The sequence below is a fragment of the Ictalurus furcatus genome, chromosome 16 (assembly GCF_023375685.1).
Source record: "Ictalurus furcatus strain D&B chromosome 16, Billie_1.0, whole genome shotgun sequence".
Taxonomy (NCBI): Eukaryota; Metazoa; Chordata; class Actinopteri; order Siluriformes; family Ictaluridae; genus Ictalurus; species Ictalurus furcatus.
In genome coordinates this window covers 11,406,956-11,424,920 of record NC_071270.1, presented here as the reverse complement: position 1 = coordinate 11,424,920, position 17,965 = coordinate 11,406,956, and the positions used below count along the sequence as shown (strand labels likewise).

The following is a 17,965-nucleotide window of genomic DNA, read 5'->3' as shown; positions in this document are numbered from 1 at the left end:
CAGACTATGCCTGTAGCATATGACATATGTCATTGTTTCTTTTAATAAAGTTTGAGCATGTTGAAATATATTTATATATTGTACCACAGAGATTGTTCAGGTCATTTTCACCTGAAAGCCTGTATAGAAAAGGACTAGTCTTTGATATGAATCAAAAATATGACTTCATTTACATTTATGGCATTTGGCAGACACCTGTATCCAGAGCAACTTAGCAGTTAAGGGTTAAGGGCCTTGCTCAAGTGCCCAGCAGTGGCAGCTTGGCAGTGCTAGGATTTTACCACTGAGCTACCACTGCCCATGTCCTATTTGTACTACAGGGCACATACACTAGTCAGCGTGAAGGGGGAAAAAACATGATGCAGACAGTAAAAAAAGGCAGACTAAAAGTACTTTTTTTAGTCTTTACTTACTGTCTGATAAAGTATGTCTTTGTAATTTGATGTGCCTTGTACCATTGTGACAAAACAATAAGGTATTCTATCTACCATGCCCTTTGAAAGTATTGGAATGGTGATAGATCAGAATTTCAGATTTCATTTCCTGATATTTACAATTAGATCATACAGTGGCAAGAAAAAGTATGTGAACCTTTTGGAATTTCATGGTTTTCTGCATAAATTTGCCATAAAATGTGATCTGATCTTCATCTAAGTCAAGGATATTGACAAATATAATGTGTCTAAAATAATAATTTTTAAAAAATTCTGATCTTTCATGTCTTTATTGAGAACAACCAAAAAAAACCTCCTAGTGCTTGTTGAAAAAGTATGTGAACCCTTGAGTTAATAACCTGAAAAAAGCTAATTGGAGTCAGGTTTTAGCACACCTGGAGTCTCGTTAAGAAAATGAGTTTGGAGGTGTAGACTACAGCTACTTTGACTGATAAAATCCCCTCAAACTTTTGACATAAGCACACGCTTATGTGAGCCATGCCTCGCCAAAAAGAGCTTTCAGAAGATCTACAATCAAGAATTGTTGATTTACATAAAGCTGGCAAGGGTTACAAAGTGACTTCAAAGACTTTAGAAACAGTTAGGCAAACATTTTACAAATGGAGACACTTTGGGACTGTTGCTATTCTACCAAGAAGTGGGAGCCCAGTCAAAATGACACCAAGAGCACAAGACTCATCAATGAGGTAAAGAAACAACCCCAAATGACAGCCAAAGATTTGAAGGCATCATTGGAACTGGCTAACATCTCTGTTCATGAGTCTACAATATGTAAAACATTGAAAAAGCAGGGTATCTATGGCAGGACACCACGAAGGAAGCCACTGCTTACTAAAAAGAACATTGCTGCATGCCTGAAGTTTGCAAAAGAGCACATGGACACTACACAGCGGTATTGGCAAAATGTTTTGTGGACTGATGAAACTAAGATTGAACTATTTGGAAAAACCACACAGCACTACATCTGGCGTAGAAAGGGCATGGCATATCATCATGAAAACATCATCCTAACCGTAAAGTATGGTGGAGGAAACATCATGATTTGGGACTGCTTTGCTGCATCAGGGCCTGGCCAGCTTGTAATCATTGAGCTGAAGATGAATTCCCAAGTATATCAGACAATTCTTCAGGATAATGTGAGAATGTCTGTACGTCAGCTGAAACTGTGTAGAAGTTGGGTGATGCAACAGGACAACGACCCAAAACACCGGAGCAAGTCCACAACAGAATGGCTTCAGAAAAACAAAATCTGCCTTTTGGAGGGGCCAAGTCAGAGCCCAGACCTCAACCCAATAGAGATGCTTTGGAATGACTTGAAGAGAGCCATACACATGAGACGTCCAAAGAATATGACAGAGCTGAAGCAGTTCTGCCAGGAAGAATGGGATAAAATTCCTCCTGAACGATGTGCAGGTCTGATCCACAGCTACAGGAAGTGCCTGGTTGACGTTATTGTTGCCAACGGGGGGTCAACCATTTATTAATTCTAAGGGTTCACTTACTTTTTTCCACTGCCATTTTGAATGTTGAATGAGTGTGTTCAATAAAGACATGAGGGATCAGAATTTATTTTGTGTTTTTATTTTAGGCACACCATATTTGTCAATACCCTTGACTTAGATGAAGATCAGATCACATTTTATGACAAATTTATGCAGAAAACCATGAAATTACAAAAGGTTTACATACTTTTTCTTGCCACTGTAGGTAGAGGGCGGTGTGTTTATGCGGCAGCCTGTTGCGGCAGCTCTGTTTGTTTTATGCCTAGCTTTTATGTTTTTGTTTTGTTTTATGTGTTTTTATATATTTTTAGGAGAAGAAGAGTGAAAACTATGTCAAATATTATGCGGATTGAGTTAATGGACAATGAATCGCAGGGCATCTACTGACTTGTTTATACTAGAGAGCAGTTGCTTGCGTTGCGGAAATCTTGTGCGATGTGTAGATGAAGAGTGGAAATCCCTGGTGTGCTAAAGAAAGGTGCAAGAGGCCTCAGAGCAGGGAAGAGGTGGCGGAAGTGACAAAGAAAGTTTAAGCCCACTTTGCCTTCAGTTATTACTGGCAATGTAAGATATATTACAAACAAGTCGGAGGAACTGACGAGTTGAAGAGTCAGCGGGAATATCACGAATGCAGTATCATGTGTTTTACGGAGACATGGCTGTATGGTCTTATCCTGGACTCGAATGTGTACATTGAGGGCTTTCAGATGGTGTGGACAGACCTCAAACCTAAAGAAACTGGTAAGAGTGGAGGAGGTTGGAAATTTATGTGAACAATAAATGGTGCAATCCAGGACACATCACTGTCAAAAAACAGCTCTGCACAATGTACATTGAACTGCTAACAGTAGTCCTGTGCCCATACTATATACCCAGGGAATTCTCACATGTGATTGCTTCTGCTGTATATGTTCCCCCTTCAGCTAACGCAGATTTAGTGTGTGATGTTATTCATGACCATGTTGCTGATTTACAGACTCAGTATCCACAGGCATTTATTTTAATAACTAGAGATTTTAACCATGTTTCACTTGAGACGGTTTTACCAACTTTTAGCCAACTCAATTTATATGTATAGTGCTTTTTACAATGGTCATTGTCTCAAAGCAGCTCTACAGAAATATATAAACATGGATACAGATTTTAAATGTGTGAATTTATCCCAATTGAGCAAGCTGGTGGCAACGGTGGCAAGGAAAAACTCCCTAAGATGTTAAAAGGAAGAAACCTTGAGAGGAACCAGACAGAAGGGAACCCATCCTTATCTGGGTAACAACAGATAGTGTAAAAGTAAAGGAAAGTTCAATATGGTTTGTGACTTGCCCAACCAGAGATTATAAAACTTTGGATTTACTATATGCAAATCAAAGTGAAGCTTATAGGGCCACCCCTCTTCCTCAGTTGTGTAAATCCGATAACAACATGGTGCATTTGTTATGTATGTATAAACCACTTGTCCAGTAACAGCCAGTTGTGACAAGAACAGTGAGGAAATGAACTATGGAGGGGAGTGATGCTTTAATGGACTGTTTTGAAAATACAGACTGGAATGTTCTATGCGATATGAACGGTGATGATATTAATGCGCTCACCTATTGTCTCACTAGATATATAACTTCTGTGTGGACAGTGTTACACCAACAAAGACTGTATGCTGTTTTCCAAACAACAAATCATGGGTCACCAGTCAACTTAAGGCACTGCTTAATGAGAAGGAGCGAGCCTTTAAAGCGGGTGATAAGGAGGCTCAGAGAAAAGTGCAGAGGGTCCTGAAGGTGAAACTGAGGGATGGTAAGGTGTCATACAGAAGGAATTTAGAGGACAAGCTTCAGAACAACAACATGAGAGAAGTGTGGAGTGGAATGAGGAGGATTTCTGGATATAAGCCATCAAGTACCCAACAATTAGAACAGAGTTTGGACAGAGCTAATGAGCAGAATATGTTCTTTAATCGGTTCAGTCAGGTATTGGTGCCTGACAGTCAACTCTCTTCTTCTTCTCCCTCAGCAGGCATATCTTCTATAGCTCTGTCTTGCTTCATCCATCCACCTAATCCCCACTCTCCTGGTGGCCTGTATATTACATCTGACCAGATAGTGAACGAATTTAATAGGATTAATGTGGGAAAAGCAGCCAGCCCTGATGGAATTAGCCCAAGGGTCTATTGAAAGTATGTGCGGAACAGATAAGTGAAGTTGTGGCACAGATGTTTAATGTGAGCTTGAATATGGGGGAGGTACCTGTTCTCTGGAAGACATCTTGTTTGGTGCCAGTGCCCAAAAATGGGATCTGTAAGGAACTGAATGATTTTAGACCAGTGGCACTGACGTCACATCTGATGAAGACACTAGAGAAGATAGTTCTTCCTTACCTTAGATCTATGGTTGGAAGTATGATGGATTCTGGAATTGCCCCTGGAGGCCCTTTCACACCCTCTGCCTGTCACTGCCCTGGATGGTCAACCCTTGGCCTCTGGTCCAGTAACCACCCAAATGACACCACTCATCTTACTTATAGGACAGCACCCTATATTTTACACGCATGTAGGAGTGGAGGACGCCATCGTTTATCTCTTACATAAGGCTTATTCACGTCTGGATAAAGCTGGGAGAACAGTGTGATGAATGTTCTTTGATTTCTCAAGTGCTTTTAATTCCATCCAGCCAGGTTTACGCTGAGATAAGTTCATATCAGCTCACGCTGATGCCTCTATTGTAACATGGATCATGGAATACCTGACAGAAAGATCACATTATATGCACCTACAAACCTGTAGATCAGAATGGACAGTCAGTAATGTGGATGTGCCACAGGGGACTGGTTTGGCACCTTTCTTTTTTACTTTTCACACCTCTGACTTTAAGTTTGATACTGGGGCATGCCATCTTCAGAACTTTTCAGACGACTCTGTGGTCATGGGATGTATAAGTGAAGGAAAGGAAGAGACATATAGGAGCCTGGTAGAAAGCTTTGTGGGCTGGTGCAAGAAGAACCAACTCCAGCTTAACACAAACAAAATTAAGGAGATGGTGATTGATTTTAGGAGATCTAAACATGCAGTGTCTCCTATCAGAATTAATGGTGCAGAGATTCAGATAGTCACTACCTAAACATATTTGGGAGTGCACTTGGACAATAAATTGAGCTGGGCCACTAACACTGAGATGATATACAAAAAAGGCCAGAGCCATCTCTATTTTTTGAGGAGGCTGACATCTTTTGGAGTTCAGTGGGAAATGCTCCGTTCCTTTTATGAGTCTGTTGTGGCGGCAGTACTTTTCTATGCTGTTGTGTGCTGGGTAAGTGGAACCAGGATCGGTGACGTAAACAGACTGAATGAACTGATAAAGAAAGCCTGCTCTGTTTTGGGGACTAGTCTTGACCCACTGGAGGTGGTGATAGAGAGGAGAATGCTGTCCAAACTCTCTGTCATTTTGCATGGAACTGCTCACCCTTTTAATAGTATCGTTGGTGCACAGGAGAGTACATTTAGCACGAGGTTGCGTCCTCCTCGGTGTAAGAAGACAACCCTTATTTGAAGTATATGCAGAATAGTGTGGATATGTATATGCGTATGTATTTATATGGATATATGTGTGTATGTGTGTATTTAGGTGTGCATGTATATGTATGTCCATGGGTATATATGTATATACCTGTGTATGTATGTATATGCATAGGGATGTATATGGGTATGTATAGCATGTGTATATGTGTATTTGTACTTCTGTAGAGACATGAACAGGCGCTGTTTATTTTTATAAATTTGTATTATTTTTAGTTATTTACTGTAATGTCTCTTTTAAATATTAGAATGGTTTGCTTGGTTTAAGGGATTGAGTGGCATTGTTTGATGGTATGAGTTATTGTGCTAATTAGGTAATTGCATGGTATTTTGTTATTGATAATATTCAGAGGATTGTGTTTATTGATCGATTGTATTGTCTATTTTTGTCTTGAGGTTTTGTTTTTGTTTTTCTGTTTTTGTTGCTGTAATACCTTAATTTTTCCTTGAGGATTAATAAAGGAAGTCTAAGTCTAGATGTGTTAAACAACTAAAAACACTGCAGCTTTTGTTTGAACTCATCAATTTTTCATGTGATTAAAATATTGGAACATGTGACTGACAGGTTTGATTTTAATTTACATTTTAAATGGTTAGAACTTGTTTGGGTGCAGTTACATGTACACAGATGCAGATTAGATAAGACTTGTATAATGATAAGAGGTGGAACACTAACCTGAGTCAGGCATGAGCACTTGGTCAATGAGGTGAATAACTCCATTGCTGGTGATGATGTCCTTCTTCAGTACCATTTTAATACCATTGATGGTGAGGCTGTCTCCATCGCAGCCAATCTCAATTACACTGCCCTCCAGGGTCTCATATGCAGTTCCAGCCATAATGGCTTCTGAGCACTGGACTGAGCTCAGAAGGTGATACTTTAGAAAAGCTAGAGAAAAAATACAAATACAGAAAATGCACTTTAAAGACATGAAAACATCCTGGCTATTAATTATTCACCAAGGGTATTTTTTTCCGGAATAAAAGCATATCAGTTCAGTTTCTCTCTCTCTTCTTTGGCACCAGTTAATAAACACAACAGCCTGGCAATTCTTCTGAAAAAAATGTGGGTGTACCTGCCCAATACTAAATTTGCCAATAAAACCCAGATGAACTCAGTTTAAGAAGTAAAAAAATATTCTGGGCACATAAGGGGACTTCCATCATTGCAACAATTACCTCAGACGACCTCATATCCAAACACTCTATAGTGCCTAAATCCTGCTCGCATCAGAGAAAGGGTATAAATTGAGAATGCTCGTTACTGTTCTCACTATTGAGTGAAAATGGCTTTGGATTATATGTCATTCCCATGGTAGATAATTTCCCAGGAAGCTCTGCAAAGTGCACAAAGCCTGGTGTACTCCGGTGAACTCCCACTCTGTCCTTCCTGTGCTGACACTGTCTGGACTTTGCAAGAAACTACTGTATGCACATTATCACTTTCCCAGGAATTCAGCCTGCTCTGCTAATTCTCACTGTCTGTTTATGCACTCTATATGTGTGTGTGTGTGTGTGTGTGTGTGTGTGTATGTGTGTGTGTGTGTGTGTGTGTGTGTGTGTGTGTGGGTGGGTGGAAAGTCCTATCCAACATCTCTGTATGCTTGTATTTATCTGTACACTCACCTACCTGCACTGTTGAATGAACTCCATTCATGCTGTTCCATAAAACAGGCTTGATATTTTACCCAGAACAGTACAGTATCAAAGAAGTCTAGCACTGTTTCATTCTTTTCCAAGCTGATGGAGTGTGTAGCTGTCATCTCTCTTGATGACTAAGCATCTAGTTGATTTGGCCAGGAATTGGACAAAGGCTCTAGCTCTAAAATAATGAAGACAATTCCCTCACCACTCATTCCTGTCTCTTCAATTGGCAGGTGAACTTTCATCATGGTTTAACATTCTTATCATTGAAACATTGCTAAAAGTTCACATCAACTTTTGTGACAATACAACGAGATTAATCTTAACACATAAACATTTTTTTTTTATAAAGACAGGCTGTAAAAATACACTTAAACCTATTTCATAATAATTCCTCTTTAGGAGTGGGTTGTATGGCCAAAATAACATAACATATAGATTTTGAAAACCTTTTCACAATACACAATATATAGAATGTAATTTTGCTTTCATAACAGAAAGAAAGCAAACAATAGGCACATTGAAAATAACAATGAAAAACTAGTTCAATGTTCAATGACATTTCTATCTCATGTTTACACAAATAAATAAATAAATACATTATGATTATAATGCTGAAATGGATCCTAAACAAATGAAATGAAAATATAACAACTCAAAGTGATTCTGCTGTAAGTTTTTAGTATGTTTTCAGTGGAAAAACCTGGGCATAACCACAAATCATTTACTTTTTTTAATTCATCATCATATATGTTCAGAACCGGTACTGGTAACACTGGATGCGAGGCAAGATAATTCATTTGGATGAGACTACAGTCTATCGCAGGGCACCATTCACATAGATATTCACACCTAAAGGTAATTTAGCATAGCCAAACTGCCTAGATGCATGTTTTTGGACAGTGGGAGGAAATTGGAGAACCTGGAGGAAACCCATGTGAACATGTGAAACTCTAAACAGAATAGTAACCTGAGCTCAGGTTCGAACCCAGGAGCTGTAAGTCGGCAACACTACCTACTGTACCACCATGCTGCTCTCCTTTTCTAAAATCAAATAATTCAATAATATATTCTAAATAATTAATTGTACTTAGACTTATTTTTACATTCCTACTTCTCTTATATTTTTAATGTTTATTATTGTTTCATTCTCATAATATCTTTAGCAGTTGTTGGATTTACTCTTTCATTCAAATTTCTGGTGGTCCTAGAAATGTATACACATTTTGGATAGCAACCCACAAAAAAAGTCATTGTTTATCAAGTGACAACACTGTTTAGGCATTTCCTGCCAGGAACAGAGAATGGCATCAGAATGTCTTGACTTTGGACAACCTAGAGACTGTGGTTAGAGCTGCTGTTTGTCCACTGTCTGAAAATCTAACATGGCTTTCAGTGGTCTGCATTCAAGTCATTTGAAACAGGAGACGTAAACCTTCAGAGACTGTCAAGGAATAACAGCAAAAAAACAGTTATCCTAAAGTGCCTTTATTTGCCGTACATACCTTAACAGTGATGGAGTGTCTACTGTAGGAAACCCTGACTCAATCCTAGAGAGAACTTTAAAAGTGTAGCTGTATTGGTAATTACCAGGTGTTAATGTCTATATTTGCCAATATGCCAAGGTCTTACCTTGAAGCATGGTCTTGTCATTTAGGATCCTTTCAAGGACGGCATTGTCCAACTGCTCCAAGGCCTTGTTGGTTGGAGCAAAGAGAGTATAGTGTCCTGGTTTGCCGAGTCTTTCTAATAAGCTCGATTCCACATTAGCGGCTTCCTGCACAGACAGAAGAACTATAGTACTAGTACCATGTACTAATTAGTACTATTACTATGACTATTAAATTTCAACTTCACAGTTTTTTATTTTATTTTATTTTAAATGCATTAATTATATTTCATTTTACTTATTGTGAACTGCTTTAATTAATATATTCTTTATGCATATTTAAATTTTATAATTCATCAACAAAACCCTAGATTACAGAGACAGAAGGAATAAAAATTGCACGGTGAGTTTTGGTTTATTCAGATTAGATGAATGTGTTCTAGAACACAGTTAATAGCAAGGAAAAACTTGTAACTCTTTTTACGATGCATTGTCTCATTTTTAAAGTTACATCCTATTTATCTTATCTAGCATACAGCATGTCTTAAACACTATTCAACAATTTCAGCATAATTCAATTAAGAGTTAGATGGTGTCGCGACGGACCGACAGCCGGCAAGGGAAGAGTATAAAAGGCTCGTTCGGAGAGAAGTATCTCTTGTGACATGTTGTCGTCGCTTCTCCCAATACTCGTCATTAGTTTGACTTTGGCATTTACTAATCTCTCTCTCTCTCTCTCTCTCTCTCTTTCTCTGTGTGTTTGTTCTTTTTTTTCCCCTCCTCTCTTCCAGACAACTCGAATCCAGACGAGGCCCCTGCTCTCTGAACACACACGCGGCATTGCCTGACGGCACGAGAAAGCCCTCACGCTTCCGGGAAGCTCCGCTACGACCCCCCAAGAACTCAGCAACGCCAGCCACACACACACTCACACACACACACACCTCCTCAACCCTAAAAGAAAAAGGAAAGAAAATAAAAGCAAACTTCCCTGACCACCTGACAAACGACCTCCTGTGTGTCTGTGCTCCGCCCCTCATGGGCTTTTTCCCTACACTGGTGGAGGATGCGGGCATGAGCACAGACCCGCCCACCTGAAAAAAAAAAAAAAAAGGAGGGGGAGATTTTTTCTTCTTTTTTTTCCACCTTTTTTTTTTCCCTCTTCCTCTATTCTTCCCATCCCACTTACGGTCATTGGGAAACATGGATCCCGCTACAACGCCTTCTGGAGGTCAGCATCCAGCAACAGACCGTCACGCAGCAGCTTGCCCAAAGCCTACAAGCCGCAACTGAGGAGCTAGTGGCCCTGAGGACAGCGACTCCCACCGCAGCCACGCCTCTCCCGGATCCGGGCCGCGAAGGTCCGCCGCCTGCTTCCCCCTCTAACCCCCGAGGAAGATCTCGAGGCCTACTTTGCGACCTTTGAAGGTATTGCCTGCCGCGAAGAGTGGGACCACGACGATTGGCCCCACATCCTCGGCCCGCTGCTCTCGGGGGAGGCGCGCATGGCCTATTACGCCCTCACGCCGAAGGAAGCAGCTGATTACGGAGAAATGAAAAAGGGAGTCCTGGTGTGGTGTGGGCGAACTCTCCACCAGGCCGCGGCGGAGTTCCACTGATGGGCTTATCGGCCGGGGGCCAGACCACGCGGACAGCTGAACACCCTCATCCGCACAACCAAGAGGTGACTCCAGCTGGACATACACACCGCCACCGAGGTGGCTGAAAAAGTGGCCATGGACCGGTTCCTAAGGGCTTTACCACCAACGGAGCACCAGGTTGTGGGTGTGCATGCGCCAGAGACGCCCCAGGAGCTCCTAACCGCCATGGAGCACGCGTTGACCACCCTAGAACTCGGCCAGGAAGAACGGCGAACCCGCACCCAGGCCCTAGGGGTCTTGCCCCACTGGCCCGACCACCAGCGCTGTCCAGGCACCTGGAGGACCCTCCGGAGTTCACCTGTTTATGAGACACCCATGGATGAACCCTTGCCCACAGAGCCAGAACTAGGGCCAACCAAGAAGGTCTGAAAGCCGTGGTTGGCGGGGTGCACCCTCCATTCGCCGCACCCACCAAAAGCCCCTACCCTGATGGTGTGGGTCGAGGGAAACCTGGTCACCGCCCTGCTGGACACCGGGAGCACCGTGACCCTCACCCGACCGACGATCCTTCCCAAACAACTCGGCCGGAGCGGGGCCATCACCGTAACCTGCATCCATGGGGATACCCGGGAAGTCCCTGCGGCCGAGGTCCAGATCCGGAGTAAAGCTGGGGTCTGGCCCCTCCAAGTTGGCGTTATTCCCAATCTCCCGGTGCCCCTGCTCCTCGGAAGAGACTGGCCAGGGTTCCCGACCGGCCCAGCGCTAGGATCCGGCAAGACACCTCAGCGCATGAAGGAGAGCCGAGCCCGGCAGGCCTACTTGGCACAGGACGACGGGGACGCCACCGCAGAAGGTAAGCCACACACACACTCTAACCCATCATCATCTGTATTTCACCAGGTGAACCGGCAGGGGAATTTTGGACAGGAGCACAAGGAGGACGACCGCCTGAAACACCCACTGGGCCCAGGTGCGAGGGATAGAGGGAATCGACCAGGACTCTAACCTGAGGCTTCCCTCCTCCTACTTCCTCGTCCGGGGTGGCCTCCTCTACCAATGGGCCTGCTGCCAAGGGGAGCAGGTGGATCTCCTCGTAGTTCCCAAGTCAAAAACCCAAACACTGATGCACCTGGCCCACACCCATCCACTCGGCGGCCACTTGGAGGCGTGAAACACCCTGGAAAAACTGAGGGATCTCTTTGTTTGGTCAGGAATGGACACAGAGGTCCGGGGCTTCTGTCAGCAATGCCCGCAGTGCCAGCGTACTGCCCCATGGAGGCCCCCGCCGGTGCCTCTCATCCCTCTGCCCATCATAGGCATTCCCTTCGAGCGGGTCGGCATGGACCTCGTGGGGCCACTTCCCAAATCCGCCCGGGGTCATGAGTACATACTCGTCATCCTGGACTATGCCACCTGATACTCCGCGGCGGTACCCCTCTGCAAAGCCACCTCCCGCAATATTGCAAAAGAGCTGCTCTCCTCTTCAGCTGGGTGGGGATACCCAAGGACATCCTGACTGACCAAAGTACGCCCTTTGTCCCTAAGCTAATGTCTGATCTGTCTCGGCTGTTGCAGGTAAAACACCTAAAGGCATCCATCTACCACCCCTAGACCGACAGGCTTGTCGAGAGGTTTAATCAGACCCTAAAACAGATGTTACGGAGGGTGATGAATGAAGAAGGGAGGAATTGGGACCTCCTCCTGCCCTACGTCCTCTTTGCCATCCGGGAGTGCATCCAGTAAGCGAGCAGACACACAAATCTAACACATAAACCTGCTAAAGAAATGGGTAGAGCCAGCCCCAGTGGTGTCGGCGTTCACAATCATAGAGACAGGCCAGGAGGAAGGTACCTTGGTCCAGCTGGGTGAAGACCTCACTCCCAGGCAAAGGCAGGAATTATCAAAGCTAGTAGGGCAGTTCACTGATGTATTTTCTACTTCCCCAGGAACGACCCAGCTGGTACACCATGAAATCAAGACCCCACCGGGAGTGGTGGTGAGGCAGCGGCCCTATCGGGTCCCGGAAGCCCGCCGCCAGGCTATAGAGGAGGAAGTTGGCCGGATGATGCGAGATAACATCATTGAACAGTCCAATAGCCCCTGGTCCAGCCCCATCGTGGTCGTACCAAAGCCCGACGGAAGCATGCGGCCATGCAATGACTTCCGGAAGCTGAACCAGGTTTCGGAATTTGACAACTATCCCCTCCGACGACCTAGAGGATGACCTAGTGGAGCGGCTGGGGAGGGCCCGCTTCATATCCACCCTGGACCTGACCAAGGAATACTGGCAAGTCGCCCTAGCCCCAGAGGCGAGACCAAAGATGGCCTTCAGCATGGCGAATGGCCACTGGCAATACCGGGTCCTCCCCTTTGGGTTGCACGGAGCGCCCGCGACATTCCAGCGGCTAATGGACATTGTCCTGCGACCCCATCACGCCTTCACAGCCGCCTACCTAGATGATGTGCTCATTCACTGATCCACCTGGTCGGACCACCTGTTCCACCTGGAGGAAATCCTGAAGGAGCTCCGGAAGGCCGGGCTGACCGCCAACCCCAAAAAGTGTAAGATATGCGGCCGTGGAGAGAGAGGCCCTAGCCATCAAATGGGCCATTGAAGAACTACGGTACTACCTGGCCGGTCAGCACTTTGTCCTAGTGACTGACCATGCCCCACTCCAGTGGATGGCCAAGGACACCAACGCCAGGGTAACCTGGTGGTTCTTGGCCTTGCAAGATTTCTCGTTCCAGGTCCAGCACCGGGCGGGGGCCCACCACGGGAATGCAAATGGCTGCGCAAGGTATTAAAATCGCTCCTTCCCCGACTACCGCGTGGGCACGGAAGGGACAGCCCCACGTCAAAACCTACAGCAACCAGAAAGCACGTGACGGTGGGGCGGAGCCACCGACACACCTCCAGCCAGTGATTGGTGCGCCGATCAGAAAAAATCCACCATCCAGCAGATGAGGGAAGAGTATAAGAGGCCACTCTTCCGTTTGTTCAGAGAGAAGTATCTGTGTGTATTGTGACATGTGCGCATCGCTTCTCCCAATACTCGTCAATAGTTTGACTTTGGTATTTACTAATCGCTCTCTCTCTCTCTCTCACTGTGTGTGTGTTTGTTCTTTTTTTTCCCCTCCTCTCTTCCAGACGACTCGGATCCAGACGAGGCCTCTGCTCTCTGAACACACACGCGGTGTTGCCATGGAGGCAATCAGCCTGTGGCACTGCTGAGGTGTTATGGAAGCCCAGGTTGCTTTGATAGCAACCTTCAGCTCGTCTGTATTGTTGGGTCTGATGTCTCTCATTTTCCTCTTGACAGTAGCCTACAGATTCTCTATGGGGTTCAGGTCAGGCGAGTTGGCTGGCCAATCAAGTACAGTAATACCATGATCAGCAAACCAGTTACTAGTAGTTTTGGCACTGTGGGCAGGTGCCAAGTCCTGCTGGAAAAGGAAATCAGCATCTCCATAAAGCTTGGCAGCAGATGGAAGCATGAAGTGCTCTAAAATCTCAGAGTAGACGTTGCATTGACTCTCGGCTTGAGAAAACACAGTGGACCAACACCAGCAGATGACCTGGCACCCCAAATTATCACTGGCTGTAGAAACTTCACACTGGACTTCAAGCAACTTGGATTCTGTGCCTTTCCACTCTTCCTCCAGACTCTGGGACCTTGATTTCCAATTGAAATGCAAAATTTACTTTCATCTTCCCCATCATTGTGGTTGTGTGTACTGAACCAGACTGGGAGATTAAAGGCTCAGTAAACCTTTAAAGGTGTTTTGAGTTAATTAGCTGATTAGAGCTCTTTTCAGGTTAACATTTCTGTATTATAAATTTTATTCTAATATTTTGAGACACTGGATTTTTGATTTCCATGAGAAATATTACACTTTATGTGTAATGAATTTAGAATATATGAAAGTTCCATTTTTAATTAAATTATTGGAATTACGGAAACAATTAATTTTTTTAATGAATCTATATTTTTTTAGATGCACCTGCATGTGGTATATCTTGGTCATTACCTTAATAAACCTAAACATTATCTTATTCACCATGCACTATGTACAGTGGTGCAAAAAAGTATTTGCCCCACCCTGATTTCTTATTTTTTGTGTATATCCCATACTAAATTGTTTCAGAAATTAAAACAAAATCTAAGATTAAACAAAGGCACCCTGAGTAAACAAAAAATACCGTTTCTAAGTGATAATGTGATTTATTGAAGCAAAAAATTATCCAACACCAACAGGGCCTGTGTGAACATTTATTTGCCCCCGTAGTTTCTAATTCCCTAAATCTATGAAGCTGCATCCATAATGGTGTTCAACTGGACTCGACACAACTAGGTTTGATTACTGCAAACCCTGATCAATCAAAACCCTGTTCAATCAGGTCTTACCTAGTAATACATTACGCCAAAATTGCAAGAAATTCCAGAAATCATGAAGAAGATGATGATTAAAATACATCAGTCTGGGAAGGGTTACAAAGCTATTTCAAAGGCTCTGGGATGCCAAAGAACCAGTAAGAGCTATTATCTCCAAATGGAAAACTCAGCACAGTAGTTAACCTACCCAGACGTGGCCGAACTTCCAAAATTCCTTCAAGATCACAGCAATTATTCATCCAGGAAGTCACAAAAGATCCAACGACAACTTCAAATTGAACTGTTTGGAAGACAAAGGTCCTTTTACATCTGATGTAAACCAAACACAGAATTCCACAAAAACAACATCATACATATGGTCAAGCATTATGGTGGACGTGTAATGGTGTGGGGATGCTGCTTTAGTGCCTGGCAACTTGCAGTAATGGAGGGAAACATGAATTCTGCTATCTACCAGAAAATCCTAAAGGAGAATGTCCGGTCTTCAGTCTGTAAATTGAAACTCGAGTTCAACTGGATTATGTAGCAAGACAATGATCCAAACCACAGGAATAAGTCATAGTCCTAGAAGTAAGTGATAGAAAAAAGACTGATCTCCAGTTATCAGAAGTGTTTGGTTGCAGTTATTGCTACTAAAGGTGGCACAAACAGATTTTAAGTTTAGGGGGGCAATTATTTTTTTTTTACATTGGTGATAGGTGTTGGATAACTTTTTTTGTTTCAATTTAAAAGAACTATTGTGTGTTTACTCAGGGTGCCTTTGTTTTATGTTGTATTTTGTTTGAAGATCTAAAACTAGAGTACTTAGTATGAGATATACACAAAAACAAGAAATCAGGATGGGGCTAATACTTTTTCGCAGCGCTGTATATACACGAGTGCAAAAGTGTGCATCCATTAGGACAAAAGATGCTTTCTTTTGCTTTTGCATTGTTTGTCATTTTTGAATATATACCCACAATTTAAAATATTTTGGAATTCTACAAATTATTACATTCAAAAACAAAAAATTGTAATGACTTAGAAGTGAATGTTAAAAATGTATTTAAAAAAAACAAATGTGCAATGATAGTGTATGCCACAACACATACATGCAATAAGCTAAGTTCCTCATTGCTTTGAATGACATCCCTGATGCTGTTTCCTACTGCACTGATGACACGGTCAATTACGTGTACTGCTCCATTTGTGGACACCTGGTTGGCAAGAATGATCCTGGCACAGTTAACTGTTACAACCTGCAGAACACATAACAATAATCAGACAAACATGCTGAACAATCCTGACCAAAATGGTCTTTGATCTTTTTCAATTATAAAAAACTTATAAAAAAAAAATAAAATAAAAAATATTTTTAAAATATTTCTAAGAATAATCTAACAAGTATATTTATAAATAGAAAAATGAGAAAATAAAGATAAATACAGATAGATACAATATATACTCCTATACAATGTATAATATGATAATTACAGTGTGCATACCACACAGAGTATAGAACTATAACAAATATTAGACACAACGACAATTTTGTGTATTAGAAGGCTGCTTGGGTTCCCGTTTGTATAAAAAAAAAAATCATGATGTGAAGTGTTAATGGATAATGGATATGCAATATAATAATGGATATGCAACAGAACATTTTAAATCATGCAAGCTTTTCCCAAACAACAAATTATGTCTCAGGGTTTTAAAAATGTGTTACTGCATAATAAGCATGAGTAAAAGGCTGCATTAATATTCATAACTGGTAAAATAGCATTCACTTTGAAACAACAGATTTTTCTTCAGCTCCATCAACAAATGGACTTTCTTACACATATATATTGTGCTCACTGCATGGTGTTTATTTTGATACATACTCCATTAGAATAGTGGTTTATGTGCAGTCCCTGTTTGTTGTACATTGACTGCAGGGTCATGTCATTCTTCAGGTCTTTGGTAAGGAAGCGTTTGTTGACCATGTGGTAGCGCAAAGTGTTGTACAATTCTGTTTTTGCATTGTTCACAAGGGCATTTCTAGCAGTCTGCATAACAGAAAAAATACACTTCGTCAATATTATCAAGGTTAACATTAACAGAGTAAAAATGTACTAGAATACAGCTGACTGAAATATAAAAGTAAATGATTGTTGATTATTGACAACTGTACATTTAATAAGACAAAAATGTGTATGTATGTGTGTGTGTAAAGTAAATTAATAGAAAATTACTACAAGATGAAAACTATCTGCTTTTAATACATACAACATCTAATTGTTCCCAGGCATCATTGCTAGGAGCAAACATGGTATAGGAGCCAGCTCCATCAATCTCTTCTCTGATCTTGGACAGGTCAGAATACTGCTGTGTGATATCCAATTTCAGCAGACCCAATGTGCTATAGATGTTGTCAATAGGGACAGCTGCAGATCAAGGTAAAATGATAGAAGGAGAAAAATATATCATTCAAAGCAATTCCACTCTCTACATTATACTTTTTGTAATACAATTGTTAAAATTGGCTTGGTTTTATTTATTTGTTTGTTTGTTTGTTTTTATTTATTCAATCACTTCTGTATTCATAGAGTTAATGTTAATCATTCAACCAACTAACTGACCTTCTAATGTTCTGAATCTACTCTTAAAAGATTTGTACATAAATCTTTTACTGATTTTATGTAATTCTCCATCCTGCAGGTTTGTTCACAATCATTATGTACAGGGTTGTTATCTCTCTTGTATTACTCTATTATTATAAATTTTGATGCAGTAGTTTATTGATTTCTGCATTTCTGCTCTGAAATAACCTGATATTAAATTGTAAGCTCAATTCCCTTCAGAAATATTAATTATATACCAAATATTTAATTATATCAATTTCCTAACTCTTCACAAAATCTTGGGATTGTGTGCAAACAAACATTCTTTCATTCATTTATCTTCAGTAACTGCTTTATTTTGGTCAGGGTTGTGGTGAATTGGGAGCCCAGGAACACTGGGCATGAGGCAGGAATACAGCTTGAATGGTATGCCAGTCCAGCTCAAGGCACCATGCACACACATTTACACCTATGTGCAATTTATTATTGACAGTCCACCTATTGGTATGTTTTGGGAAGTGGGAGGAAACCAGAGAAGCATGAGGAAATCCACACAGGAACAGGAAGTATATGTGAAATTGCACAGACAGTAACCCAGTAACTCAGAGTCCAT

The 17,965-nt window shown here is 42.1% G+C and overlaps 1 protein-coding gene across 1 annotated transcript in view; it reads right to left on the bottom strand.

The window, feature by feature from the left end:
* Nucleotides 1–17,965, bottom strand: part of postna (periostin, osteoblast specific factor a) — a 71,532-nt gene that overhangs the window by 39,239 nt on the left and 14,328 nt on the right. The window contains exons 4-8 of the mRNA XM_053644613.1: nt 17,018–17,175; nt 16,633–16,797; nt 15,862–16,008; nt 8,799–8,943; nt 6,199–6,411 (exon numbers count right to left, since the gene is read on the bottom strand). Of these exons, the coding sequence (XP_053500588.1) occupies nt 6,199–6,411; nt 8,799–8,943; nt 15,862–16,008; nt 16,633–16,797; nt 17,018–17,175 (828 nt within the window). The remainder of the gene's footprint in view (nt 1–6,198; nt 6,412–8,798; nt 8,944–15,861; nt 16,009–16,632; nt 16,798–17,017; nt 17,176–17,965) is intronic.